General features: G+C 52.8%; 1 protein-coding gene across 2 annotated transcripts in view; it reads right to left on the reverse strand.

Annotated features, from left to right (window-relative positions):
- The window catches only part of ADCY9 (adenylate cyclase 9), a 151,859-nt gene that overhangs the window by 14,018 nt on the left and 109,850 nt on the right, over positions 1-27,991 (reverse strand). The window contains exons 4-9 of one of the 2 annotated variants that reach the window (XM_063699972.1): positions 16,905-17,066; positions 15,704-15,921; positions 12,565-12,667; positions 6,593-6,801; positions 2,465-2,624; positions 822-970 (exon numbers count right to left, since the gene is read on the reverse strand). In XM_063699972.1, coding sequence (XP_063556042.1) covers positions 822-970; positions 2,465-2,624; positions 6,593-6,801; positions 12,565-12,667; positions 15,704-15,921; positions 16,905-17,066 — 1,001 coding nt within the window. The remainder of the gene's footprint in view (positions 1-821; positions 971-2,464; positions 2,625-6,592; positions 6,802-12,564; positions 12,668-15,703; positions 15,922-16,904; positions 17,067-27,991) is intronic. The other variant, XM_063699973.1, reaches the window with a different exon arrangement.

The raw sequence follows: 27,991 nt of genomic DNA on the forward strand, positions 1-27,991 counted from the left end.
TATTTTTTGTTTTTGAGATGGAATCTCACTCTTGTCACCCAGGCTGGAGTGCAATGGCACAATCTCAGCTCACTGCAACCTCCGCTTCCCGGGTACAAGCGGTTCTCCTACCTCAGCCTCCCAAGTAGCTGCGATTACAGGTGCACGCCACCATGCCTGACTAATTTTTGTATTTTTTGTAGAGACAGGGTTTCACCATGTGGGCCAGGCTGGTCTTGAACTCCTGACCTCAGGTGATCTGCCTGCCTTGGCCTCCCAAAGTGCTGGGATTACAGGCATGAGCCACTGTGCCCAGCCTGACATAATATTTTGAAATAAGCCCCAGGTGACTTGCAAGATCATCCTATGTCTTCACCTCCTCCTTCCAGGCTGTGACCTGTCCTGGTTCATGAACCCTACCCCACTCAAGGAAAGTCAGCACCAGCTTCCTCTCCACCTTCACATCCACCTGCACCTCCGCTCTTTCATGGCCTTGACCATCTTCTATGAAATCCTTCAGGTCCTACTTTCTTAGATTCCAGTCCATTCATCAGAAGTCACCTCGGTATAATGCAATGGCAGCATTATGTTTTCCAGGATGTCTACATTCAACTACCCAGAGTGCTGTTCTAAATGATATTCTTTTTCTGTCTTTTGCATATTACTCTGAGGGCATCTCATTAGCTCTTTGGTATGATGTGTGCTGAAAGCTATTTTGGGTCATGATGGGAAATATCTCTATTGGGGTGTGAGAAGCAATGTGCAAATGCAGCCAGGCCCTACGCAACCTCGGGCAAGGTGGCCACGCACCCTGGTGCCTGTAAGCAGTGCTGGCCGCGTACCTGTCTGGGCACAGGGAGACGTAGAGCAGAAGCAGCGGCCCGGCCCCCACAACGGTGGCAAGGGAGGACCTCATCCAGGAGCTGAGCTGGCAGAAGTTACAGTAGTGCACGACGGCAATCAGCGCGGCCGAGCCTGTGAACACTGGGAACTGCAAGAGGCGAAGGGTTAGGACAGCCACCCAGGGCCCTCCCCCCACCCCTGCTATACCCGGGCCACCAAAACATTCGCCACTAATCCATGTTTCCTTTTTTTTTTTTTTTTTTTTTTTTTTTTTTTTTACCGAGTCTCACTCTGTTGCCCAGGCTGGAGTGCAGTGGTGCGATCTCAGCTCACTGCAACCTCTGCCTTCCTGGTTCAAGTGATTCTCCTACCTCAGCCTCCTGAGTAGCTGGGATGACAGGCTCCCGGCACCACACCTCGCTAATTTTTGTATTTTTAGTAGAGACTGGGTTTCACCATGTTGGCCAGGCTGGTCTCGAACTCCTGACCTCAGGTGATCCACCTGCCTCGGCCTCTCAAAGTGCCTGGGATTACAGGTATGAGCCACCGCTCCCGACCTAATCCATCTTTCTGTGTAATCTAAAAATATCACCGATACCAGCTAATTGCTCACTATCTGCAGTCAGTCTTACTTTTGCTAGTGGGCAGTGTCAAGGACAGATCAAGCCTCTAGGTTCCCTACCCAGCGAGAGGCTCCCTGTTCACATGGCATCACACTCTTCTGCAGGTGCGGGAAATGGCACGTGTCTTCGTGGAAAGGAAAGGGAGGCCTCCTCGTTTGAGAAACGCTGTGTGATCAGTTTCCTTCAAAACGCTTTTCCTTGGGGCCCAGTGAGATGTGATTTGGGGCTGAAGAATCAAACAGCATCAGCCCGCCCGGAACCTCATGCTCACTTGCACCAGAAGGATCATCTCCCACGGCCGTGCTGGTTCCCTCTCCATGGAGTTTAGCACAGGTCCATTCCTGATCAGCAGCAGCCGATCCGGGCACAAGTCAATTCTGTGTGCCAGGTATGCTTCTCGCATGGTTAGGAAAGGTGGGACAGACGCTTCTTTGTAAAACGTGAAGGAAAATAACTGATTTGGAACTTGATGAAGAAGAAGCCACACTGGCAGGGACTCGTGCCCACCGGGGACTCCCCAGCCTGGCCACTGCCCGGGCGTGAGCATCTGGGCAGGCCGATGCTAAGTCGGCTTCTAAAAAAGCTGGCTCAGGATAGTAAAAGAGTTCGTGCCTCTTCAAGGGTTTGTTTTATTTTATTTTGTGATGGAGTCTCGCTCCATCACCCAGGCTGCAGTGCGGTGGTGCAATCTCAGCTCACTGCAACCTCTGCCTCCCAGGTTCCAGCGATTCTCCTGCCTCAGCCTCCCAAGTAGCTGGGATTAAAGGCGCCCGCCACCATGCCCAGCTAATTGTATTTTTAGTAGAGACGGGGTTTCACCATGTTGGCCAGGATGGTCTCGATCTCTTGACCTTGTGATCTGCCCACCTCCACCTCCCAAAGTGCTGGGATTACAGGCGTGAGCCACCATGCCTGGCCAAAGGGTTTATTTTTAAATTGCTATCCCAAGTGATTTAAAGAAAAGAGAGATTAGGGAGTACAGGAGAGCATGGAAATAAAACGGCTGAGCCTTTACTTACGTGTATGTTGGTCTCATATTCAGAGGTAACATGGGAGTAGACGGCCAGTGCGGGGAGCGACACCAGGATGGCCCCGATGCAGTGACGTGGTAGCCAGCCGGCGATCCACTCCAGCAGGCGCTTGGTGCAGGCCATGACGTCCTCCAGGAAGAACACCATCCTGCGAGAGGGATGGGGGTTAGCAGGAGTGACAGGGCCCGGGGTGGGTCATCGGCCAGGAGACAGGTGTGAGGCCGCAGCCAGCGCCGCCCTCTGCTCTCTCCCGTGTTGCCCCTGGGATGGGCGTGAGAGCAGGCGTGGGGTGGGGGTCTACCTCCCTCACTTTTGGTGGAAGGCAAGGAAGCCAGGCTTAGCTCATTGTACCTGATTCTAGGGTCACATGTTGCGTTGTGATAAAATATGCTTGCGAAGAGCACACACTTCGCTCGCCTAACAGAACACGTGAGAGTATCAGAGGCCCTGAGGAGAGTCTCCTGGGGGCCACCACGCTGCCGTCACCTGCTCCCATCAGCTTCTGAGCCAGGAGGTCTTGACGGGGGCAGCTTTGGAGGCGTCCTGGAATTCTGTGGAGCCCGTGCAGTTGTCGCAGCAGGAGAGGCGGTCCTGGCAGCCGGTGGGCAGGCGGCAGGGACAGAGCTGTCCTGCGTGTGGGCAGGTGCCACCCAGGGAGGTTCTGCCCTGCACCCCACACAGCAGCCACGCCCCCGGGCACCTGCAAAGGCAGAAGGCTGCTGACAGCATCTTAGCCCAGAGGCTGTGTCCCAGCTACAAACAGGGTGCTCTGTGGTGGTGGTGACACACCCTGGATTTTCTTGGAGCGCAGCTCCTGTGGAAACTGAGTGACAGTGGTCTCTGCTCTGTTTGGGGCATCATCATCAGTGTTTCAGAAAATCACACCACAGGCTGAACCTGGCTCGTGGCGCTTAGACCACCAAACCCGCACACGCGTGCCGTCTGCACCCGGGCTGTCATGTTCATCGTGCATGTTCACCTGCAGCTGGCGGCTTCAGGACCCTCCAGGCAGCGGGGCTCTGTCGTACGTGGGGTGCAGCACCACGTATTTCATTTTAAAAGGCTTTGTCCTTCTAAGCAGAGCGACTGTATTCACTGACTCCTTTTGCAGGCGTGTGTCTAGTGGGCTCCGTTTCAGGAGTGTGATGTTGACACAGTAAAAGTTTCTGCATAAAGAAGCAGCTGAGTGTGCGGGCCAAGAACCACTGTGAGGAGGAGGAACAGGTCTTGGCTGAGTCCAAGGACCCCTGGGCCATGGTGGGGCCACATGGGGAGGTGAAGAGAGGGTGTGGGGTCCTCGTGGGGAGACAGTCCTTCTCTCAAGCTTGCTGCCAGGGAGCTGGGGATAGGCCTGCTGTCCCTGCCTCAGAAGAGGCTGGGCGGGGGCCGCTGTTGTGACTCAACGGCAGAAAAGCCTCTAGCACAGAGCCCCCCTCCCCCAGCCTTCGGGCCTGAACACCTACCATGCCTCTACCTCTTGGCTGCGTGGTGTGGCCAGGCGAGGAAACGCTCACTCTCCAGCCATTCCCCACATGGACGCAGGCACAGCCTCACCCTTTTAGGGTCCTGGACAGCCCTGGCTTCCTGATATTTAAAGGATAATGAAGACTTTGGAATACTTCCAAGAATAACCACAAATATGCAGAATACAGAGGCCCTGGGAGGGGGGATAGACGGAACCAAGTTCCCAGTCAGCAGCAGGAAAGATGTGAGGTCGGAGGGGGCCTTCATGCTGGTCCCTGAGACTGCAGGGATCTGAAAATGAGACCTCACGCCTGCTGGGGCAGAGCAGAGAGGGAGATGCAGGAAGCCTCCTGGAGGCAACGGGTGGGGCCTGGGCCAGTCACTGAGAAGGCGCGTGGCTTTCCTCCTGTACAGAAAGGGATGGGGTGCCCGTATACCCCACAGCGCAGGTTCCCGTCAAGCTGGGGTCCTCAACACGGCCCTCAGAGGGGCCAGGGAAGCCTTTCAGGGTCTGGGCCTCTCCCAGGCTTGACGATTCCTGGTAAATGGAACCAAATCCCACCACAGGCCTGTTCAGGGGTGCAGCAGCCACCACCTTCACCAGATGCTTGGGGAGTATGTCTGTGCAGGCAGTTCCAGCGCACCTCACCCCAGCCCTTGGCAGTCTACACCGGGGTTGCCCTCAACGCTTTAGAATTGGGTCTGAAGGAGCAGGGAATAACAGCTAAAGGGTGAAAGTAAAAAGGCATGGAGACAATGCTGGCCTCAGAGCCCTCAAGACGCTACAGCTACCCACATTAGAGGAAAACCTGGGGGTGGGCCACGGAGGGCAGACCTGGGGGAGTGACTGCCATGAGGATGGGTTTCTTTTTGGGGTGATGGAGGTGCCCGATAGTTACATAGTGGTGATATTCATACAATTCTTCAAATTTGCTAAAAATCACTGAGTTGTCCACTTGAATGAGTTTATTGTATATAAATCATATCATAATAAAGCAGATCTTTTTTTTCTTTTTTGAGATGGAGTTTTGCTCTTGTCACCCAGAATGGAGTGCAATGGTGCGATCTCGGCTCACTGCAATCTCCACCTCCTGGGTTCAAGTTGATTCTCCTGCCTCAGCCTCCCGAGTAGCTGGGGTTACAGGTGTCCACAACCAAGACTGGCTATTTTTTTTGTTTTTTTTTGGTATTTTTTAGTAGAGATGGGGTTTCACCATGCTGTCCAGGCTGGTCTCGAACTCCCAGCCTCAGGTGATCCACCTGCCTCGGCCTCCCAAAGTGCTGGGATTACAGGCATGAGCCACCATGCCCAGCCTAAAGCTGATCTTTTTAAAGAGGAAAAACAAACCAACCAGGGGCCTGAGGATGTCTGGTTTGGGTTCTGGGGAAGTGGACCCTGAAAGGGTTAGCAGGCAACGGCTCCTTTGGGAGGGGTCCCCAGAAGCACAGGAAGGCACTGAGGCAGGAGGGGAGGCTGTGCCAGGAAGAGGGCTGCTCGCTGGGGGTGATGGGGAGTGAGCCCACAGGCAGTTCTGGGAAACACTGAGCACACGCCAGAGAGAGCATGGCCGATGGCAGCCTCGGAGGAAGCTGAAAGGGTCCTGGGTACAGCGCAGGTGGGAAGCAGGGGGCAGGAATCCCAGCCTGCCCACCCCAGATGGGAGAAGCCAGCATTCCGGCACCTCAGGCCAGACTCAAAGCCATTCATTTCTGCCCTGGGATGTTGGATAAGGGCAGGAGATGCTCAAGGTCAGGGCTGCCTCCCCATGTCTGTCTGAAGCCCAGCTCCGGGGCACCGTTGCTAGTGGGACTCTGCTAGGCCGGCAGCCATCCTGTTGAGGGTGACAGGACCACCCGAGGGGCTTGTGGTGCCCAGGACGGAAACCACACAGGGCCACCTGCCTGCTCAGGAATACAGAGCCGCTGCGAGCTCCCTCAAGGAGCCAGGCTGGTCCCGAGGGCCCAGCTTTCCCAAGACGCACCTGTGGTTTACTCGGAGCCTCTGTCCCCTTTAAAATGAGCTGTCTTTTTATTTTCAGGCTATATGCGCTCTTTATCCATTCTAGACGTTAGACCTTGTCCGAGGCCTGATCTGCAAGTGTTCCCTCCCGTTCTGTGGGTTCTTTCGCTTTCTTGATGGTGTTCTTTGTAGCACAACAGCTTAACTTCTGAGGAAGTTGGGCTTCTCTATTCTTTCTTCTGTTGGCGTCACACCCAAGAGACCACTGCCTGAGGCAAGTGCGTGGAGATGCTGTTTGGCTCCGGTACTCTGAAGAGGCGCCTGCTGACCCAGGCCCACTGATCATCTACCCCCGCTCATGTCTTTTCCTTTCCTTCCTCCAGATTGTTTCCTATCTTCTCACCTTCTCCTTTGCAGTCTCTGACCCTGGAAATCTGGGGAAAAGCTGGCAGCGGTTGGGGCTGTGGAGGCACCGCCCCCTCCAGCAAGGTGGTCCCCCCGCATCTGGGCCAACGTCAGGGAGGGAGGATGCCGGGGCACAGGGCTCGGGGAGGACACGGGGACCCATCTCCAGAAATCAGCCAGCAGGGACAGCTGGCTGGGGACCAGTCCAACCGCTCAGCCATAAGCCATGGAGCCAGAAGAGGGAGCTAACGGCTCAGAGCTGGAGACCCAGCCCACGCGGCGCTTACCTGATGGACACCGCGAGGGACAGCACCTCCAGCAGCAGGGCTGCACTGAAGACCGCCAGGGCGGCGGGCGGGGGAGGCACGGTGGCTGCCTCGTACTTCAGGAAGCAGGTGGTGGACAGCGTCAGAAACACTGTGGTCGACAGAAACACATCCAGGAGGGAGCTGAAGGTGGGACTAGCAAACGTCTTCACGGGGGAGTTCTTTATGACCTGTGTGGAGCAGGAGTGGAGCAGAATGACTGGGAGGCCATGGGCGGCCAGGAGCGCAGTTCAGATGGAGAAACAGGCAACACGTGCGGAGCGCTGCTGCTCTGGGCCAGGCACAGGGCAGGAAGGCTCTCGGAGGGCTGTCTCCCTCTACTACCCCATTTAACACTGGGGAGTCCAAGGCACAGAGAAGTTAAACTTGCCCAGGGGGCTGGGCACGGTGGCTCACGCCTGTAATCCCGACACTTTGGGAGGCTGATGTAGGAGGGTCGCTGGAGCCCAGGAGTTCCCGGCCAGCGTGAGTAACACAGTGAGACTCCATCTCTACAAAAAACTTTAAAATTAGCCAGGCATGGCAGTGCGTGACTGTGGTCCCAGCTACTCAGGAGGATGACGCAAGAGGATTGTGTGAGCCCAGGAGTTTCAGGCCGCAGTGAGCTATAATCATGCCACTGCACTCCAGCCTGGGCAACATAGCGAGACCCCGTTTACCAAAAAATAAAATAATTAGCTGGGCATAGTGGTTTGTGCCTGTAGTCCCAGGTACTTGGGGGCTGAGGTGGGAATATTGCTTGAGCCCAGGAGTTTGAAGCCGCACTGAACTATGATCACACCACTGCAGAATTATACCGTTTCCGAAAACAAAAAAAAAACACAGAAAAAACCCTGCCAGGGTCACAGAGCAACTGATTATGACCCAGCACATTCTCATAGACACGTTATATATTTAGCTGCAAGATGAGTTACTGACTGGCACAGATGAGGTCCCTGCATCTGTAAGGCAGTCGGACGAGAGCAATGTGCAGGGCGGTCCTGCTGCATGGCAGAGTCCTAGGTTCAGCAGGTGCAAAAGCAGGGCTTCGTGGCGGAAGTGGCTGACAGGGATTTAAGTGGCACATCATCGCTCTGTGCTGGGGGCCAGAGCCCACACGAAATGATGCCCTTGGGCAGCTCACAGCTGAAGGTGGGAGGGACAGGGATACGAAACGCAGGCAGGTGCGCCAAGTACACTAGAGAGGCACACACTAGTGTTCGGCAATTGAGGGGGAGAAATAATGATGCTGACACGTCCAAGAGGTGACCAGGCCCAGGCCCTGCAAGGCTCTGGGGAGGTGCGATCTCCATTGATGCTCACGGCACCCCACAGGCAGGAACTACCACCCATCTCGGTGTACAGATTGGGAGGCCAAGGCCAGGGGCTACCCCTAGGGCACACAGCGAACAAGGAGCCAGGCCAGGACTTGGCATGGACCGGTTGACTCGTGAGTGTACCCCTAACCTAGAGGAAGGTGTAGGATCCAAAGGCAGAGGCTGTGGTTGGGAGAGGAAGGGATGTAGCCAGTTCAGCTGCTTTCCATTTGGCCTTGCAACCTTCTGGCAACCCCTGAGAGGCCATGGGTGTCCACTCAGCATCCCGGCCAGGCTCGGGGCTGAGGGCAGGAGCTGGAGACGCACGGAGCGGAAAGTTCTCATCGCAGCCCTGGGTGCGGTGTGCGTTCTTTGGGACAAACTGGCTCCGGGTGCCTCGACCACTCCCAGGAACGAGGTAGGAGGGGAGGAGGGGCAGCTTGGATGGTGGGAGCAAGGCTGCCAGTCAGCCCTGATGCCAGGCTGGACCCCGCCAGGGCAACCTGGGGGTTAGGGTTTGGTTCCAAATTCTCTCCAAGGAAGCTGGAGGCTCTGTAGTGCCCCAGAAGGGCGAGTCAGGTCCCAGCCCTGGAATCCCCTCAGAAGGTGTGGGAATTTCTTTTTTTTTCATTTTTCTTTTCTTTTCCTTTTTTTTTTTTTTTTTTTGAGATGCAATCTGGCTGTCGCCAGGCTGGAGTGTAGTGGCGCGATCTTGGCTCACTGCAACCTCCGCCTCCCAGGTTCAAGCAATTCTCCTGCCTCAGCCTCTGGAGTAGCTGGGATGACAGGCACCCGCCACCACGCCCAGCTAATTTTTGTATGATTAGTAGAGATGGGATTTCACCAAGTTGGCTAGGATGGTCTCTATCTCGACCTCGTGATTTGCCTGCCTCGGCCTCCCAAACTGCTGGGATTACAGGCCTGAGCCACTGTACCCGGCCAGGTGTAGGAATTTCAGGGGCGACACTGCCCATGCCCACTCACCTTGGCAGAGGCACACGCACATCCCCTTTCTGTGGGGCTCCATCTAGTGCCCGTCAGGGGTCTGAGTCAGGGCCGGGTGCATGCATGTGATGTCCCTAAGACATCACTGCCTTGCCCACATGTGAGCCCAGAAGGTTTCCACGTGGGCTGCTGTCCTTCTGAGAGCCCACATCTCCCACCCTCCAAGCCAAGGGCTCGGGTACAGGGCCTTTCCTGATTGGGGCTGCCATCTCCTCTGTAGAACTGCCCCATCCATGGATGCTGGCAGAGGCCCCGCTCCTCCCTCCACCTCCCTTGCAGTCTCTCCTGCCTGCCCTGCTGCTTGCCAGGGACACCTGTCCCTGCCACAGCCTCTCCCTCTGGGCCACCCCTGGCCCTGATGCCAGAGGCTCCCCAGGCCCATCTGCCCCACCCCTGTGCATCCCGGCAGTGCCACCTGTCCCAGTCCCACTGAGAACAATGCTCCCCCACATCATGACACTCTTTCGCCCTCTCTCCCCATGGGCTCCAAATCCAGGGACAGTGCCACTGGCTGCCAGGTCACCGTGGGCCAGGCTCCGCCCTGCTCACTACCCACATCCCAGGGCCTCCGGGTGCGGCCGTCCCACCATCATCAGAGCACAGGCTCTGCAGCCGGGCTGTCTGGGCTCAAGGCCACTCCACCATAACTAGCTATGATACCCACGCGTCCATGCCTCAGTCTCTTTATCCAAAACCAGGGATAAACCAGTACTTGCACCTTGTGGGCGGTGGGATGCTCGGCTAAGAACGCACCCACGTGGAGCCCCCAGCACAATGAGTCCCCACACGCGGGCCAGCTGGGAGGCTCCCTTGTCCTGGCATCTCTCCTTTCCTCCCCACCGGGACCCTGTGGCCACCTGCCCTGAGTTTCGGTAACAGCCTCCCACCTGTCATGTGGCCTCCTGTCTTGTCCACACTCTTATCACCCTCCAAAACTCAGCTGATACATGTTTTTTTTTTTTTTTTTCCTTTTTTTGAGACGGAGTTTCGCTCTTCTTGCCCAGGCTGGAGTGCAACAGTGCAATGGCATGGTCTCGGCTCACTGCAACCTCTGCCTCCCGGGTTCAGGCGATTTTCCTGTCTCAGCTTCCCAAGTAGCTGGGATTACAGGCGCCCGCCACCATACCTGGCTAAGTTTTGTATTTTTAGTAGAGACGGGGTTTCACTATGTTGGCCAGGCTGGTCTCGAACTCCTGACCTCAGGTGATCCGCCCGCCTCAGCCTCCCAAAGTGCTGGGATTACAGGCATGAGCCACCGCGCCCGGCCATGTTTTTCTTCTTTTTCTTGGAAGACACAGGGTCTCACTATGTTGCTCAGGCTGGTCTGTTTCCTGGCCTCAAGTGATCCACCTGCCTCAGCTTCCTGAGTAATTGGGATTACAGGTGTGAGCTGTGTGATCTTTGTAACACAACCTGTTCCAGATACTTCAACAGCTCCCCATGGCCTGTGGCATAAAGTCCATGGCATGGGAGCCGTGACCTGGCCCCTGCCACCTCCTGCCACTCCCGCCCCACCCTGCCCCGGATGCGCCTGCAACTCCCTGGACGAACCGGGCTCTTTGGTATCTCTAACGTTTGTGGGTGCTGGCCCCACGCTCCAGAATGTTCCCTCATCCTACATTCCATTAATTCCTAGTCCCCCCACTGAGGCAGGCTCAGGAGTTCCCCCCTTGGAGCCCCCAGCCTGGGCTTGGTGCCTCGCCGTGTGCTGGCAGGGCACTCGCAGACCTCCAGCTCGGGATGTTGTTTCTAATTCCTGCTCCCCATCACGCCACGTCTTTCCCCCTTCCACAGCACCAACAACAGTCCCTGGCAGAGCAGAGGCCGAGCATACATTTGGTGCCTGGAGGAAGGGATGGCAAAGGTGTCTGCTGTTTGGGAGGCTCAGCAGTGCAGGGCGAGGAGCGGCCCGGACGCCTGGTTTGGCAGCCAGACCACTCGTGTCCGACCCCGGCTATGGGACCGCGGCCACCTGTTCAGCCTTTCTCAGCGTCAGCTCTTTGGTAAAAGGAGGATAATCATCAACTTCCCTACAGCATTGCTATGAGGATTAAATGAGACGATATTTTGCCTTACAGGCCACCAACCAGCCAACTGCCAACTTGCAAGTCCACTCCGGGAGCCATGTCTGGGACATTAATGGATATTCACTGTCCCTTGGAGGCTGACGGAAGGGGGCACCTCCCACCCCACAAGGCATGAACTGGCTCTACTGGGCTCACTAGGGTCTCTCTAGAGCCCAAGCCAGGACACCACGGAGTTTAATGAAGACCTGCTGGAGGAACCAAGGGAATCAGAGTGAGAAATCCCTTTTGTTCCGGAGGGGGGGGGGGGGGGTGGGCATCCACTCTTGACTTGGGAACACTCAGAGGTTAGGTTTGGGCCCAGAGGAGAGAATGCAGTCTGGAAGCCGCCAGGATTCAAACCAGGCTCTAGGTTCTTGTATTATTCCTTCCAGCAACCCCCTACGGAGCACTTGTGAGCGCTGGGACTCTGCTGGAGGCTGTGAGGAGGGGCTGGAGGAGAGAGATGGGTGTTCGGACTGTGCTGGAGGCTGTAAGGAGGCGCTGGAGGAGAGAGACGGGGGTCCCACCTCACAGAGCTGAGCATCTAGGGAGGGAGGAACATGAATCCAGAACCACACACGGAAAGATTCCAAAATGGGGCACACACGGAGAAGGAAGTGTATGAAGGGAAGTACAATCCAGTCTGCGGTCGGGGAGAGCTTCTTGGAGGAAGTGGGATTGGGTGATGGGCTGAGAGGTCAAGTACAAGGGGTTAAGGCGGTGGGGGCAGGAGAGGGAACATGGAGCTGGAGTTAGAGAGAGGTGAAGGCCTCCTGGGCCCTTCTCAGGGGAAGAAAGCAGGGAGGGCAACAGAGAGGAGTCTCACCCAAGACTCCAGGACAGGTGGGACGGGGGCTCTTCCAGGGCAGGTCGGTGGGGGGTTCCCTTCCAGGGCAGGTGTGGGAGGGTTCCCTTCCAGGGCAGGTGGGGGGGTTCCCTTCCAGGGCAGGTAGGGGGGTTCCCTTCCAGGGCAGGTGTGGGGGCCCCTTCCAGGGCAGGTGTGGGGGGTTCCCTTCCAGGGCAGGTGTGGGGGGTTCCCTTCCAGGGCAGGTGTGGGGGCCCCTTCCAGGGCAGGCGGAGGGGTTCCCTTCCAGGGCAGGTGGGGGGGTTCCTTTCCAGGGCAGGTGGGGAGGGGTTCCTTTCCAGGGCAGGTGGGGGACCCCTTCCATGGCAGGTGGGGGGGTTCCTTTACCAGGGCAGGTGTGGGGGCCCCTTCCAAGGCAGGTGGGGGGGTTTCCTTCCAGGGCAGGTAGGGGAGGTTCCTTTCCAGGGCAGGTTGTGGGGGCCCCTTCCAAGGCTGGGGATAGCCTGGAGCTGCCACGGCAGAGGAAAGGGTCTAGTAATGGCGAGGCTGCGCTTTAAGACAAAGGACTAAAGAAAGGTTTTTTTTCCTCCTTTGCAAAGAGACATTTCATGTACAGTTGCCACTTAGGGTTTACAGAGTGTGGGAAATCAATGTTCGCCTTCGTGTTCCCATCCCTTGGTAAAGCACAAAACTAACAGTGAATGACCCTGTGAGAACAACGAACACATTCTTTAGTAAAAGTGCAAGGAGAAATGAACGCACCTCTTCCTGATAGCTGGTCCTGTAGGATCGCTCCAGCCCCTGATCCAGGAAGTTCAGGCTGAACTGATTAATGGGCGGCTTAAAAAAGTAATCTTTCATCAGGCTAGAAGGCACAACAAATGCAGTCGATCAATACCCAGCACCATGACTGTGCCAATGTTTTCAGATCACAATTAGCTACCAAAACGCTGCTCATTAGGTATATTACAATAGCTGCGTCTAAAAGCGCCTGTGGAACAGACGCCACTCAGCTGCCCCTTGTTAAAACAGATCTGTGGAAAGTCCTTCGCGCCTCAAAGCATAATCATATTTTGTGTTTCACCTTCGTTAAAGAATGACCATCCACCATGATTATAACACACATCATCAGAACCTTGGTTTTTTGGGGTTTTTTTTTTTTGAGGCAAGGTCTCACTCTGTCGCCCAGGCTGGAGCGCAATGGCGCAGCGATCTCGGCTCACTGCAATCTCCGCCTCCCAGGTTCAAGCAATTCTCCTGCCTCAGCCTCCTGAGTAGCTGGGATTACAGGCGCCTGCCACCGCACCCAGCTAGTTTTTGTATTTTTTAGTAGACGCGGGGTTTCACCATGTTGGTCAGGCTGGTCTCGAACTCCTGAGCTCAACAGATCTGCCCATCTCGGCCTCCCAAAGTGCTGGGATGACAGCGTGAGCTGCTGAGGCTTGTTTTTGAAAACACATTCCTAATGTCCAGGATTAGGAGAAGATGAAGACAGCTTTTCTGTTCTTTGAAACAATCTTTTGTGAAGAACACGCAGATCACTGTGCTGAGAGTACTTACATGGATTTGGAGGCTTCAAACGAAAACATAATTCAGAACCGGCGGTCCTGTCATTCAGAGCACTGACAGTAATTGCCACCGTAAAAGCTAACAGGTTGTTATCACAAAATTGTGTTTATAGTTAGCGTAATTTTGGTGCTATTGTCACATATGCAGATTGCATGTGAAACCTGCAAAATGATAAAGCTCAGTGATTTTAATAGCAGGGAAATCAAACCCGCTTTCCATGACTCTTTCATTCATTTATGAATTGCCAGCAAATAGTAATATCGTTTCTGTACTGCAGAAAATTACTAGAAACTAAGGGAACGTTAACATGATTTCAGAAAGCAAATATAGCTGTGTTAGCCTCTCTCCCTCATACAGTGACTATCAGAAGTAAATCAGATGAGGCTGGGTGCGGTGGCTCATCCTTGTAATCCCTAGCCCTTTGGGAGGCCGAGGCAGGCGGATCACCTGAGGTCACGAGCTCGAGACCAGCCTGGCCAACATGGTGAAACCCCGTTTCTACAAAAAATATAAAAATTAGCCAGGCCTGGTGGCAGGTGCCTGTAATCCCAGCTACTCGGGTGGCTGAGGCAGGAGAATCACTTGAACCTGGGAGATGGAGGTTGCAATAAGCCGAGATGGCGCCACTGCATTACAGCCTGGGCGACAGAGCAAGACTATGTCTCAAAAAAAAAAGAAAAAAAAAGAGTAAATCAGGTGAAATATGTCAAGTGCCTCACGTGCCCCCCACACAAAGTAGGGCTCATCACGTGTGTTCCTTCCTGTCCTTGCAGCACAGCGGACACTCTCCTTTCTGTGACAGGTATCCAGTAACTTCTAACATTCTCAGACTCAGAAGAGAAATAATTCTGTCCCAGGACACTGGCCCTCTCTCCTCCCCTGACTCAGGGAGTGTGGACTGAGGGAAGAGCAACCACGCAGCTGCAGAGAGGATGTGCACAAGGCCACAATTTAGCAGTCAAGTGGCAGAAGCGACACTGCTATTAGCTGTGCTGCTCCATTTATTTATTATTTGTTTTTTGAGATGGAGACTCGCTCTGTTGCCCAGCCTGGAGTTGCAGTGGTGCGATCTCAGCTCATTGCAGCCTCTGCCTCCTGGGTTCAAGCGATTCTCCTACCTCAGCCTCCCGAGTAGCTGGGATGACAGGCACCCGCCACCACGCCCAGCTAATTTTTGTATTTTTAGTAGAGACGGGGTTTCACCTTGTTGGCCAGGCTGGTCTTGAACCCCTGACTTCAGGTGATCTACCTGCCTCGGCCTCCCAAAGTGTTGGGATTATAGGCGTGAGCCACAGCGCCTGGCTGAAAATCACCCTTTGAGGCATTATAGTGAAGACAGAGGCAAGAATCATCAATGAATGTTAAATCTAGGGAATTCTGATGGGGAGTGAAATATGTACAAGATCTTCAAGTATCTTCTCACAGATTGCTTATTAGTCATAAGAGGAATATAATAACCCTAGATGAGAGAACCCGGCACCACCTTGCCTAATTAATCAAAATTAGTATCACTAATGAGGAACAGACGGGCACTGCGTGTCCCTGGAGAGGACACCCTGAGAAGGACACGGTATCCCTTCTGCAGTCTCCGCCTGGCCAGAGGGAGAGCCTGAATCTAACCAATCCAACTTCAGGAATATTTGATAAAAGGACTGGGCCTGTATTTTTCAAAAATGTTACCATTAGGCCAGGCACAGGCTCACACCTGTAATCCCAGCACTTTTGGAGGCCAAGGCGGGCAGATCACCTCAGGCCAAGAGTTCGACACCCGCCTGGCCAACATGTTAAAAACCCATCTCTACTAAAAACACAAAAATTAGCTGGGCATGGTTGTGTATGCCTGTAGTCCCAGCTACTTGAGAGACCGAGGCAGGAGAATTACTTGAACCTGGGAGGCGGAGGTTGCAGTGAGCCGAGATCGAGCCACTGCACTCCAGCCTGGGCAACACAGCAAGATCTAGTCTTTAAAAAAAAAAAAAAGCCAGGCGTGGTGGCTCACGCCTATAATCCCAGCACTCTGGGAGGTTGGGGTAGGTGGATCACCTGAGGTCAGGAGTATGGAGACCAGCCTGGCCAACATGATGAAACTCCATCCCTACTAAAAATACAAAACCTAGCCAGGCGTGGTGGTGGGTGCCAGTAACCCCAGCTACTTGGGAGGCTGAGGCAGGAGAATCGCTTGAACCTGGGAGATAGAGGCTGCAGTGAGCCAAGATCGCGCCACTGCACTCCAGCCTGGGCGACAGAGCGAGACTCAGTCTTAAAGAAAAGAAAAAGGCAGAGAGGCTTCTGCCTGCAATCTTTGCTTTTTCCCAGACAGCCCCAATCGTACCTGTCTTCTTTGATAACGTCCACAAAGTGGGCGTCCGTTTTCTCCCGGATGTTCTTGAACCTCAGCGGAAGGAGAGCCGACTGGTCCAGGCTCACCCCTGCCCACCTTCCCTTCTCCTGCAAGATCTCACACAGAGAAGTCTGACTGTTGGTGAGCTTCTCCTCTTGGGGAGGGCTCAGGAGCCCGTTCTGAGTTTTGGGATTAGGTCCTCCAGAAGCCTGCCTCGAGACAAAGAGGACGCAGACACGGGAAGTGAAGTGGCACCGGGCACTGGGCACACACGCCTGTCCCACCCCGACCTCTGCTGCGGGGCGCTGCTGCACTGGGCGTGGGACTTTCTGACCTGCGAGGACCCCCCACGCCCCCGCGCCTGCAGACCTGCTCCAATCCCAGCCCTGACTGTCCGTCTGCTCCTTCCTGTTACCCAACAGTGCCCAGTGGTAACGCTGGGTGTTCAGGCTGCCAGGACAGTGAGACATGGGAAGAGTCGGTGCGGAGGTGGAGGGGAAGGGAGGAAAGTGAGGAGCCGAGGCCCCCAGAGTCTGCTTAGGCCAGAACCACGGTTCTGGGGGCAGGGTGCATGGGTCGGGGGTCCAGGAGAAGTATGACGAGGGGTCCAGGGCTGTCGGGGCACAGGCAAGGTGGATGGAAACGGGCTCGTGTCGTGGGTGTCCCCCGTGGCTGTGGGAAGCCATGGGATGACCTGCACCTGCAATCCTTTGGCAGATGGAGAGCAGATGGAGGACGAGAGCCCACGCCCCAGGGGAGTCGCCTGCATGAGCCCCCCGACAGGCTCTCATGGGTGGGCTGAGTCCTGGCCCTGGTGTCCAAGTCTGGTTTTCCTGGCAGCCTTCCTGCCGCCGGCCCTAACTCCCACCCTCTCTCTTCACCCGGCCTTTCTCACCATGAAGACCCCCTCTTGTCTCTGCCCATCTATATTCTATCATAAATTGAGTCCAGCTTCCAGTACCACAGATCCCCTCCCAGCACTCGAATCCACGCATTTTAAACCCTTATTGGCCTTTAAAGGAATCCCGCCCAGCTCGGCCCCTGAGCGCTGGATTCCACGTGGGTTCCTGCTGACCCTCCCTCGAGCTCCCTGCCTGTCTCTTCAACACCCGGACGACCCGCGGGTGCGGAGTGGTGTTACCCAAGAGGAGTTACTCTCAGAACTAAGAAGTCGACAAGATAGGAATGTCACCTTGGGTGGATGCGCCAGGAGAGGAACTGACAGGAACAACAGCCATGAGCTTGTTACCTTGGTGCTGTTTTTATGCTCGTCTTGGCAGCCGTTTTGAGGTGCTCCTCCCTCGGCGCCGGCTTCAGATTTGGGAGCAAATGTGATTCCGCACGAAGGGCAGGTCTAGAAGAAAAACACAGACTGTGGGGACACACCCAGAAACCACGACTGCCACCCTGAATTCAGGCAGGTCCGCTGTTGCAATCTGCCGTCACGCAGCATGGTGGTGAGCAAGGGGAAGGCACACAGAACCGCTCAGGGATGAGCTGAAAGCCAACGGGCAAAGTGACAGTGGAAACACACAGAAACCCGGGCACCAACGCAACAGGAACCAAAAAAATGGAACCGGGAACGTTCACTGACTGAACAATGGATCAACAAACTGTGGTCTATTCGAACAATGGGATATTACTCAGCCACGAAAAAGACGGAAGCACTGACGCCTGCCACAGCACGGTGAACCTCGAAAACATTATGCTCGGGGAGGGAAGCCAGACACAGCGCAGATATTACGTGATCCCATCTACGTGAAATATTCAGAAAAGGTGAATCCTTGGAGGGAGAAGGCAGATTCGTGGCTGCCAGGCGGGACCGGGGGCAGGAAGGGGGAGTGGCTGCTAAGGGGTGTGGGGTTTGCTACGATTCGAATGTTTGTGCCCCCTCAAAAGTCAGACGCTGAAATCCTAATTCCCAAGGGGATGGCATTGGGGGGCAAAGCCTTGGGAGGTAATTAGGTCATGGGGGACAAGCCTTCAAAACACAGGATTAGTGCCCTCATAAAAGAGGCCCCAGAGGAATCCCTCGTCCCTTCGCCCTGGGAGAAGGCACCATCTGTGAAGCAGGAACGGGTCCTCACTGGACACTGAATCTTCCGGGACCTTGATCTCGGACTTCCCAGCCTCCAGAACCCTGAGAAATACATTTCTGTTGTTTAAAAGCCACCTGGTTTGTGGTATTTCAACAGGGTTTCTCTTTGGGATGATAAAAATGTTCTGAAATTGATCACGGTGATGGTTGCACAACCTTGCTAAATATACTAAAAACCACTGAACTGTATACACTTTAAAAAGATCGATTTTTAAATATTTTTTGAGATGGAGTTTCACTCTTGTCACCCAGGCTGGAGTACAGTGGCACGATCTTGGCTCACTGCAACGTCCACCTCCTGGGTTCAAGCGATTCTCCTGCCTCAGCCTCCTGAGTAGTTGCGATTATAGGTGCCTGCCACCACGCCCGGCTACTTTTTTTGTGTTTTTAGTAGAAACGGGGTTTCGCCATGTTGGCCAGGCTGGTCTTGAACTCCTGACCTCAGGTGATCCACCCGTCTTGGCCTCCCAAAGTGCTGGGATTACAAGCACGAGCCACTGTGCCTGGCCAAAAAGACCGATTTTATAGTATGTGAATTATATCTCAACAAAGCTGTTATTAAGTAAATAAACTGGCCACCAACTATGCTAGGACACAAATCCAAGGTTCTTAAGCTCCGTGTGATGGTGAGCTAGTCTCATAAGATGGGCTGAATAATCAAAGGTACACGATTTCCAGATCTAGGCGTACTTAAAAGTTTATAGGAATTAATGGACCTAGAAAAGAGAAGGCAAGATTTAATACAGGTACCCTAAAAAGAGCAAAGCCTTTATTTCTCATAAACTAGGATTCAAACCCTAGTCAAGTACTTACTAGTTTGGAGACTCTGTTCAAATCACTTTACCTCAGTTCCCTCATCTATAAACCAAGAGTGAAGATATGTTGCTAAGAATTAAATGAAATTGGCTGGGTGTGGCGGCTCACATCTGTAATCCCAGCACTTTGGGAAGCTGGGGTGGGAGGATGGCTTGAGTCCAGGAATTTGAGGCCAGCCTGAGCAACATGGCAAAACCCTGCCTCAACAAAAAGTATAAAAATTAGCCTGGCCTGGTGGCATGTGCCTGTAGTCCCAGCTACTTGTGGGGCTGAGGTGGGAGGGCTGCTTGAGTCTGGGAGGTCAAGGCTGCAGTGAGCTTTGATGGTGCCACTGCACTCCAGCCTGGGGCAAAAGAGAAAGACCCTGTCTTAAAAAAAAGAATAATTAAATGAAATAAGTATATATATAGCCTAGCACAGTTCCTGGCATACAGTATACCCGTAATAAACTTATTATTATTATTATTAATGTGACCAGGTAACCTAGGAACCGTCTAAGAAAGCAACTAACAGCTTCCAATGAAGAAGACAAACCGTGGTAAGAAAGATTTTTTTTTTTTTTGGACTCAAAAGCAATTTCCTTGCAGCAAGAAGTGTAAAACATTGAAATAAATTATGGGAGGCCAGATATTATTTTGGAAATTTAAAGTAAGTGTCACTACCTAAGGGCAAAGATATGACCCAGGTTGTATTTTAAGTTAGACTGCAGGCCTGTACTATCTTAAATAAAAGAAACAAAGATTCTACAGGGTTGTATAGTTTGGGAATCTGATGTAACATACAAGCTAAATTTGAACATTTGTATGCATTCAAAAAATGAAAATATACATGCCAAAACAGCTAGCGAAATCATTAATTAACATATCTGAGCAAATAATGGCATCTAGATAACATTTGCTTACAGCTCTTTAAAAACTGACATTATCAACAGAGGTAAAATGTTCTAGTTATCAATAACATACAGTGAGTCTATTTGAAAGCACCTCTTGGTATTGACTGGCAGAGTTAAACTTCTAAACATTTTGCTGGTGTGCTGGCTCACACCTGTAATCCCAGAACTTTGGGAGGCCGAAGCGGGAGGATTGCTTAGGGCCAGGAGTTCAAGACCAGCCTGGGCAACATAGGGAGACCTTGTCTCTACTAAAAATAAAACCAATTAGCTGACCTTGATGGCACGTGCCTGTGGTCCCAGCTACTCGGGAGGCTGAGGCAGGAGGATTGCTTCAGCGAAGGAAGTCAAGGCTGCAGTGCACTGTGATTGTACCACTGCACTCCAGCGTGGGTGACAGAGCAAACCCATTCTCAAAATACATATACATATATGTATAAATATGTATATATTTGCCAATGAGACCACTGCTCTTATTAAATGTAAAAAAATCTAACACCGAGAAGAATAAAATAGGCGTGCCTGATACCCATGCCTAAAAGACGCCTGAGGGAACTCTCTGGTGTGGCTAAGGTGGGGGGCTTGGTGCTTGATGGGGCACACCAGCCATTTCAGGGCCCAACTGGTAGACCAGGAAAGGAAGCTGGAGGTGTGGAAGCGTTTGCTGCACTTGGCTCAGCCAAAGCCTGAAGTGCAAGTGCGTGCTCAGTAAATGCTGGTAGTGAATATGAAAACTTCTGTTACCTATGCTCTCTGGTCATTAAACAGTTCATCTGGTAATTCAATGTCCTTGATTACAGACAGAACAGCCCTTGGTATCTATTCTTCTGTAGCCATTTAGTCACAGGAATCTCCTGGCATCAGTCTGTTTCAGGTATTTTTCTTGCCTCAAGTTCATCTGCTGTGCTTTTCTCTCTTTTTTTGTTTGTTTGTTTTTTTGGGACTGAGTCTCGCTCTGTCACCCAGGCTGGAGTGCAGTGGGGAGATCTTGGCTCACTGCAACCTCCACCTCCTGGGTTCAAGCAATTCTGCTGCCTCAACCTCCTGAGTAGCTGGGATTACAGGCGCCCACCACCACGCCTGGCTCATTTTTGTATTTTCAGTAGAGATGGGGTTTCACCACGTTGGTCAGGCTGGTCTCGAACTCCTGGCCTCAAGTGATCTGCCTGCCTTGCCCTCCCAAAGTGCTGGGATTACAGGCGTGAGCCACCGTGCCCAGCCAACCCTCCTGTGCTTTAAGACGAGGCCGCCTGCTTCTTCAGTGCCCCCCACGGCACACTGGCTTTATGAGATTTTCTATGCACTTAGAGCCATGAATGTGTCACCGTGACAGTCAAACCAACTTGGCACCAGAGGGCACACTGAGGACAGCGGGGCTCCATGCCCTCCACAAGGGCTTCCCTCAGAGGGACTGGAAGGCCGGTGCAGCCCGGGCATGCCCACTGGGATGAGGCTGATCTCTGGGGGCCTGGGGCAGTGGTCTCCACAGGTGGGGAACTCAGTGCTTTGCTTACATCCCCTTGAACAGAGGCCGAGGCCTGCACCCTGCGGTGATAAGAAGTTCTGATACAGAAGTGAGGTCTGGCAGAGCCGCCCACAAATGGCAAATGAGGCTGCGCTTGCAGAAGGAAGGGGGCTGTCTGGGTCACATGGCCAGCTGTAGACACCCACGCTCGGGCCTCCTGAGGGCCGGGACAGTGCTCACTGCCTATTCCATTCCCAGCAGGTTTGTACGGGAAGTGGGAGTATGGGAGGTGGGTGGAGAGTCAGGTGCAGACTCCAGGCCGCGCTGGGTGGCATGGCCCCACAGACCTGTGTCACCCGGACCCAGCAGCCATCATTTTACTGCACTTTGAAAATGTGGATTTTGGCTGGGTGCAGTGGCTCATCCCTGTAATCCCAGCCCTTTGGGAGGCTGAGGCGGGTGGATCACCTGAGGTCAGGAGTTTAAGACCAGCCTGGTCAACATGGCGAAACCCTGTCTCTACTAAAAATACAAAAATTAGCTTGGTGTGGTGGCACACACCTGTAATCCCAGCTACTGGGGAGACTGAGGCAGGAGAGTCGCTTGGACCCGGGAGGCAGAGGTTGCAGTGAGCCCAGATTGTGCCACTGCACTCCAGCCTGGGCGACAGAGCAAGATTCCTCAGCTACCTTCTTTTTGAGGGATAATTTTCTAGATAAAAACTTTCAAACAAATGAAACAAAAGAAATCTTAGAGCTGGGTGTGGTGGCTTGCTTGAGCCCAGGAGTTTGAGATCAACCTGGGCAGTGTATCAAGACCCCATCTCTACAAAAGCTTTTTAAAAATTTTAGAAATTAGCTGGGCACAGTGGTGTGTGCCTGTAGTCCCAGCTACTCAGGAGGCTGAGGTGGGAGGGTCGCTTGAGCCCAGGAGGGAGAGGCTGCCATGAGCTATGGTCATGCCACTGTACTGCAGACTAGGTCATAGAGCAAGACCTTGTCTCTTTAAAAAAGAAAAAAGAAGCCGGGCGCAGTGGCTCACGCCTGTAATCCCAGCATTTTGGGAGGCCAACATGGGTGGATCACAAGGTCAGGAGATTGAGACCATCCTGGCCAACATGGTGAAACCCCGTCTCTACTAAAATACAAAAAATTAGCCTGGCGTGGTGGTGCACGCCTGTAGTTTCAGCTACTGGGGAGGCTGAGGCAGGGGAATCTCTTGAACCCGGGAGGTGGAGGTTGCAGTGAGCCGATATCGTGCCACTGCACTCCAGCCCGGGCAAAAGAGCAAAACTCTGTCTCAAAAAAAAAAAAAAAAAAGAAAAGAAAAGAAAAAAAGAGAAATCCATCTACCCAATGGAGAGATTCTCACATCTCAACATCCCCTTCTGAGCTGTAGTTAGAGGCCCCTTCCGTACCAGGAGGGTCCCACCATGCAATGGTGGGTGGGTTTGTTTCCCTCCCCTGACCTCCTACCCCCCAGCCCCCATGGCAATTTTCCTTGAGCGATTCATTAGCTTCATTTTAATCTGGATTAAGACATTTCACACTGTTTTTTGCCAAGCACGGATGCCTCTGTGAAATGTTTCCCAGCCGGCTAAACAGCATCTCCCCCTGCACAGCTGCAGGCGTCTCCACCCCTGCTGAGAAGCCCTCCCTGGGAAGAGTATTTCCGACTCCAGGAAGCTCCAGGCATGGAAGCACCTCACTGCCTTGGGAGACAACCCTAGCGGCTGGCTCACAGGGAGCCACACGGGCAGGCACGTTAGAGAAAAAGCAGTGTCATAATGACAGTAGCTACTATGACTTAGGAATGTCTATGGGCCAAGATCCTACCCGTGAACAAGTCAGGCCCCCATCCACGCAATATCTGCAGTCTCGACTGTATGATCTCGTCCTTTGCAGCCACACTGTGAGGCAGCAATGATCATTCCGCAGACGGCCACAGACTCCAGGGCCCTGGGACCCGGACCACCGTCATATGGCTCTGGCCCCCCTTCCTGGCACAAGGAGGACCCGGGAATAATCCTGGCACCTTGCTCTCCCGGGCCTTGTTTCCCTAGAGTGACCTGAGTAGCTATGCCTGTCCTCCTGGTTCTTCCAAGCAGCACCCTGGGCCCTCCGGCATCAAGGGAAGTCTCAAGACTTCTAAGGTCCTCCCAGCAGCACGCCTGGCGGGCCAGGGAGTTTGCTGGCTGTTGCCTGGGTAACCTGAGATTCCCTGGAGAACGCCCAAGAGCAAACTCTGCATTTTTCTGGATTATCTTTGCTCCTTCCCCCATGTGGACGTGGGCTTTGGAGGGAAGAGTGTAGCCATTTCTCTAACACACTTGGGCACATTTGCATTTGTTTTTAACACATTTCAGGATGTGCACCCTACATTCCGGTCAAAATATATGGCACAAAGCTATAAAACCATTTTTTCTTCAAGGTTATTTCTCATCACAAGATAAATCATTTCTAAGCCAACAGCTGTCCCTTTTCAAAACTGTCAAGGGAGGGAGTGGGGAAACCTCTTTTCTCAGAAATGAGGAGGATACACCAGTAGAAGAGCCCTGGCTTTGCCTGCTTCGTCTTCTCAACACGACTGTTTTGCAAGATGTCGTGTCATCAGAAGCATCCTTTGCTCCCAAAGTCAAAATGATGTTAACATGGTGAACAGGAATAGTCATGATATTGCAACCACAATAACCACAAACACAATTTCCTGAGGTGTTCTTTGAAACTCCTTGTATCTGCTTAGCCCTCGTAAGCAACCACGATGCAGGTACTATGATCGGTTCCATTTTACAGATGAGGACACTGAGACAGAGCAGGCACTGGCCCAGAGCCACACGGTACGGTCGGAACTGCATAAAGAGGCGGTGAGCCCAGGCAGCAGAGCTCCTGGCCCCAACGATCTCCAGGTGAACGGGGCAGCCCGTCAGTGCAGCAGAGCCATGGGGCTAACTCTATGTCCCTGGCATTGCTGTTTAAGCTAACAGGTTAGGTACGGGCATAAGTACAAAATAGAGTATTTCTGCTAATGAAACATTAGAGAAAAATAGAAGCAGAATATTAGAAGAAAAGATAAGCAGTAATTATCACAGAAAAAGAAATTTTCTTACATCCCCAAAGCCGTAAGAACAGACAGCAGATGGCCTGAGAATACTAGACAAGGTACCACATGAACACACACGTGTAAAACTCACACACACAATCTCAGAGCCACACGGGGTGGAGTCGAAAAGTCCCTGGACCTCTCACTCAATCCCTCAGCCCTAAAGGACCACTGGGCTCAATAACCAGGCTGGTGATGACGATCCGAGTCAAGAATAGATGAAAATATACTCAGCAGACTGTCAGGCAGGAAGACTGTTACCAGCTGTGGAAACAGTCCATCATGAAGTCAAGATAAGAAAATATTTGGCATTTGGGGAAATTTCATGGAAATACAATATTTCACTCTCTGGCAATGCCAGTTCAGTGATTCCGCACATACATTTCCATCCCTCTCTACACACACACACACACACACACACATATATAATTTCTTACTTGGAAATAATTTTAGACTTGCAGAGAGTGGGAAAGACAGTTCAAGGAGTCTGCATATATCCTCCGTACATACTCACCGTACAGTTATCAAAACCAAAGCAACTCATGCTGGCGCAATACCGTTAACTAAGCTGCAGGCTTTATTCTGATGTCCCCAGTTTCCCCAACGTCCCTTTGCTGTTCGGGTCTCCTCTAGGTCCCGTGTTGCATTTAGCTCTCACGCCTCCTGCTCACCCCCAGCCTATGGGGGTTCCTCTGTCTTTCTCTGTCTCCTCTGGCCCTGCTGCGTTTGAAGTCCTGGCCAGGCATTTTGTCAAATGTCCAGATCTGGACCTGCCTGGTGCTTTCTCAGAGCAGACTGAGGTTTGGGGTTTGCGGAAACAATGCCGCAGACGTGACATGCCCTTCTCAGCACACCACACTAGGGTACCGGATGGCAGTGAGCAGGGAGGCTCACCTGGATCATTTGGGGAAGGTGGCGTCTGCCTGGTTTGTCCACTGTGAAGTTCCTATTCCTCCCCTGCCCCCCACCTTTCTTTTTTGAGATGGGGTCTCATTCTAGTGCCCAGGCTGCAGTGCAGTGGTGTGATCTGGGCTCACTGCAACCTCTGGCTCCTCCCAGGCTCAAGCGATTCTCCTGCCTCAGCCTCCTGAGTAGCTGGGATTACAAGCGTGCCTGCCATCACGCCCAGCTAATTTTTGTATTTTTAGTAGAGATGGGGTTTCACCATGTTGGCCAGGCTGGTCTTGAACTCCTGACCGCAGGTGATCTCTCTGCCTCAGCCTCCCAAAGTGCTGGGATTACAGGCACGAGCCACTGAGCCCAGCTGGGTTTTCTTTTTCTTCATGAAGATGTTGGAAAAGCTGTTTTTATTGATATATGGCATCTAGATCCACTCGTCACCCACAGGGTTCATGAGAAAATGGAAAGCAAATGCCCGCTGGAGCGCTGACATCACATTCAACAGGCCAAGGCACACAGGCTCCCGTGTCATACAAGTGACTTGGTTACGGCCGAGAGCATCCAACCCACAGCAATGCTCAGCCGCAATCACTGTGAGAATCTCCCTCAAATCGGAACCGTGGAGAAGATGGGACCTTCCCCAGAGAGTCAGTGACTTCCTGCAGGCAAGCTGGGACCGTCTCTCGGCCCCTCCCAGTCCTCCATGGCTCCGTCTGTGGTCACTGTCCCTGCTCTGCGTGGAGTGAAGGCATGCGTGCCGAGTGTGAGCGAGGCTTCTTCTCAGCCCTGGCGTCCACAGGCACCATTCCGGCTCATCTCCCAGCAATCCCGAGAGGTCTCTTCCTTATCACCACCGCACTGATGAGGAAAACTCTCACTTAGAGGAATTAAGTGTGTGTTTTCTCTTTCTTTTCTTTTTGTTTTTTTTTTGAGACAGTGTCTCATTCTGTCACCCTGGTTGGAGTGCAGTGGCATCATCACAGCTCACTGCAGCCTCTAACTCCTGGGCTCAAGCGATCTTCCTGCCTCAGCTGTCTGAGTGGCTGGGACTACAGGCATGAGCCACTGCACCTGGCTGCAGTTTCTTCACAGTCCCAAAGCCAAGGCTTTGAGAAGGGTCTTGCTTCAAGTTGCACCCCTGCCCGCCGTGGTCCGCCTCCCCTCCGCGACGTTGACAGCGGCGTCCTCATGTCTAATGCTTACTCCTTGGTTTCCTTCTTGACCCCTCCTTCCTTCACTCGGGCAGTATCTGTCCCCCACATTATGCAATGTCAGGGCCCTTCGGATGAGGACCTCTCACTGCTGGTCATTTCAAGAACCCAAGGCCAGGCACAGTGGCTCATGACTGTAATGCCAGCATTTTAAGAGGCCAAGGCAGGAGGATGGTATAACCCCAGGAGTTGGCAACCATCCTGGGCAATATAGCAAAAAAAAATTTAAAAATTAGCTAGGCATAGTGGCACATGCCTGTGCTCCTAGCTACTCAGCAGGTTGACTTGGGAGGATCACTTGAGCCCGGGAGTTTCGAGCTGCAGTGAACTAAGATCATACCACTGGTACTCTAGCCTGGGCAACAGAGCGAGATCCCATCTCTTTTAAAAAAAAAAAAAAAAGAAGCCAACACTTGCATGTAGAAAGGGTTCCCCTTGAGCTATGACTTCAGGACCAAAGCCCTGGCCTTTGACATCACTATCATTTCCTGGTAGGTCGTTACAGTACACAGGTTATGTTACATTAGATAAAAATTTTCCAGCTATGACCTAGGAGATGACTTAAGGTCACAGAGGACACACATGCTAAGGGCAGGAAATAAACCCTTCGTGGGTGCTGCCCTGGTTCTACACAGTTCTGCTCGGGCTTCTGACTTCAGTCCTCCGCCTGGCTCTGCAGAGCTGCATCGCTCCATGTGTTTAATTAAAGAATTAAAAACTTCAGCCAAAAAGAAACTGTTAATTACTACATGCCAGGCACCATGCTCGACGCTTGGGAAATATTTCAGTTATTTAACACTCAGTCTCTGAATGCAAAGAGCTCACAGGAAGGCGCATAGGAAACAAAGAGTTAAGATCGTGTATGTTACAGCCAAGTGGGACAGACTGAAGGGACTGAGAATTTGGAGATGAGGGAACAGCGTTATCAGCTACGGAGGCACGGGAAGGCATGGTGGAGCTGAACGGTGAATGCAGACAGGAGTTCAGGGGAAAGAGAAGCCATGAGTATCTCAAGTGAGCAGCAGCAGGAACAGGACACACGTGAAAATCTACGCATGCTCCTTCAGGGAACGTTTCCTGAACACCTTTTCTCTAATGTATTGGTCCTTGGCATGAAACTCCTTTTACTACGTGAGCATTCCCCCAAAAGGTGTGACCACATTAGCCCTGCAAGGTGCAACTTGAAAAAAAACAATTGTGTTCAAAGAGGCCTGAGAATGCTGTATATACCGTGTCCTCCTCTGAAGGCCTAGCTACTGTCTACTAGCCTAGTGAAGGCTCTGAGAAGTCCTGCAGTAAAGAAACCCTTTCTGTGTTGAATATCCCGAGCTTCCCGAATTTACTTTACCACTGAGCGCCCTCCTCCCTTTTTTTGGAGACAGGACAAGGTCTCACTCTGTGGCCTAAGCTGGAGTGCAGTGGCACAATCATAGCTCATGCAGCCTAAATTCCTGGGCTCAAGTGATCCTCTTGGCTCAGCCTCCCAAGTAGCTGGGACCGCAGGCACAGGCCACCAAGACCAGTTAATTTTTAAAATTTTTTTGTAGAGATGATGTCTTGCTACGATGACCAGGCTGGTCTGGAAATCCTAGCCTCAGGCATCCCTCCCACCTCGGCTGCCCACAGCACCAGGATTACAGGCGTGAGCCACCATGCCCGGCCTTCTGTCAACTTGATAGATCACAAGATTCTCAGAAACTTTCAACAATATTTGGAAAATCTCCACATGCCAAGAAGATATGCTAAATGGTTTTTGCTCATTCCGATCAAAACAAATATATATGACCAGAGTACAATGTAG

Source organism: Gorilla gorilla, chromosome 18 (genome assembly GCF_029281585.2).
Source record: "Gorilla gorilla gorilla isolate KB3781 chromosome 18, NHGRI_mGorGor1-v2.1_pri, whole genome shotgun sequence".
In the NCBI taxonomy this organism is placed as follows: domain Eukaryota; kingdom Metazoa; phylum Chordata; class Mammalia; order Primates; family Hominidae; genus Gorilla; species Gorilla gorilla.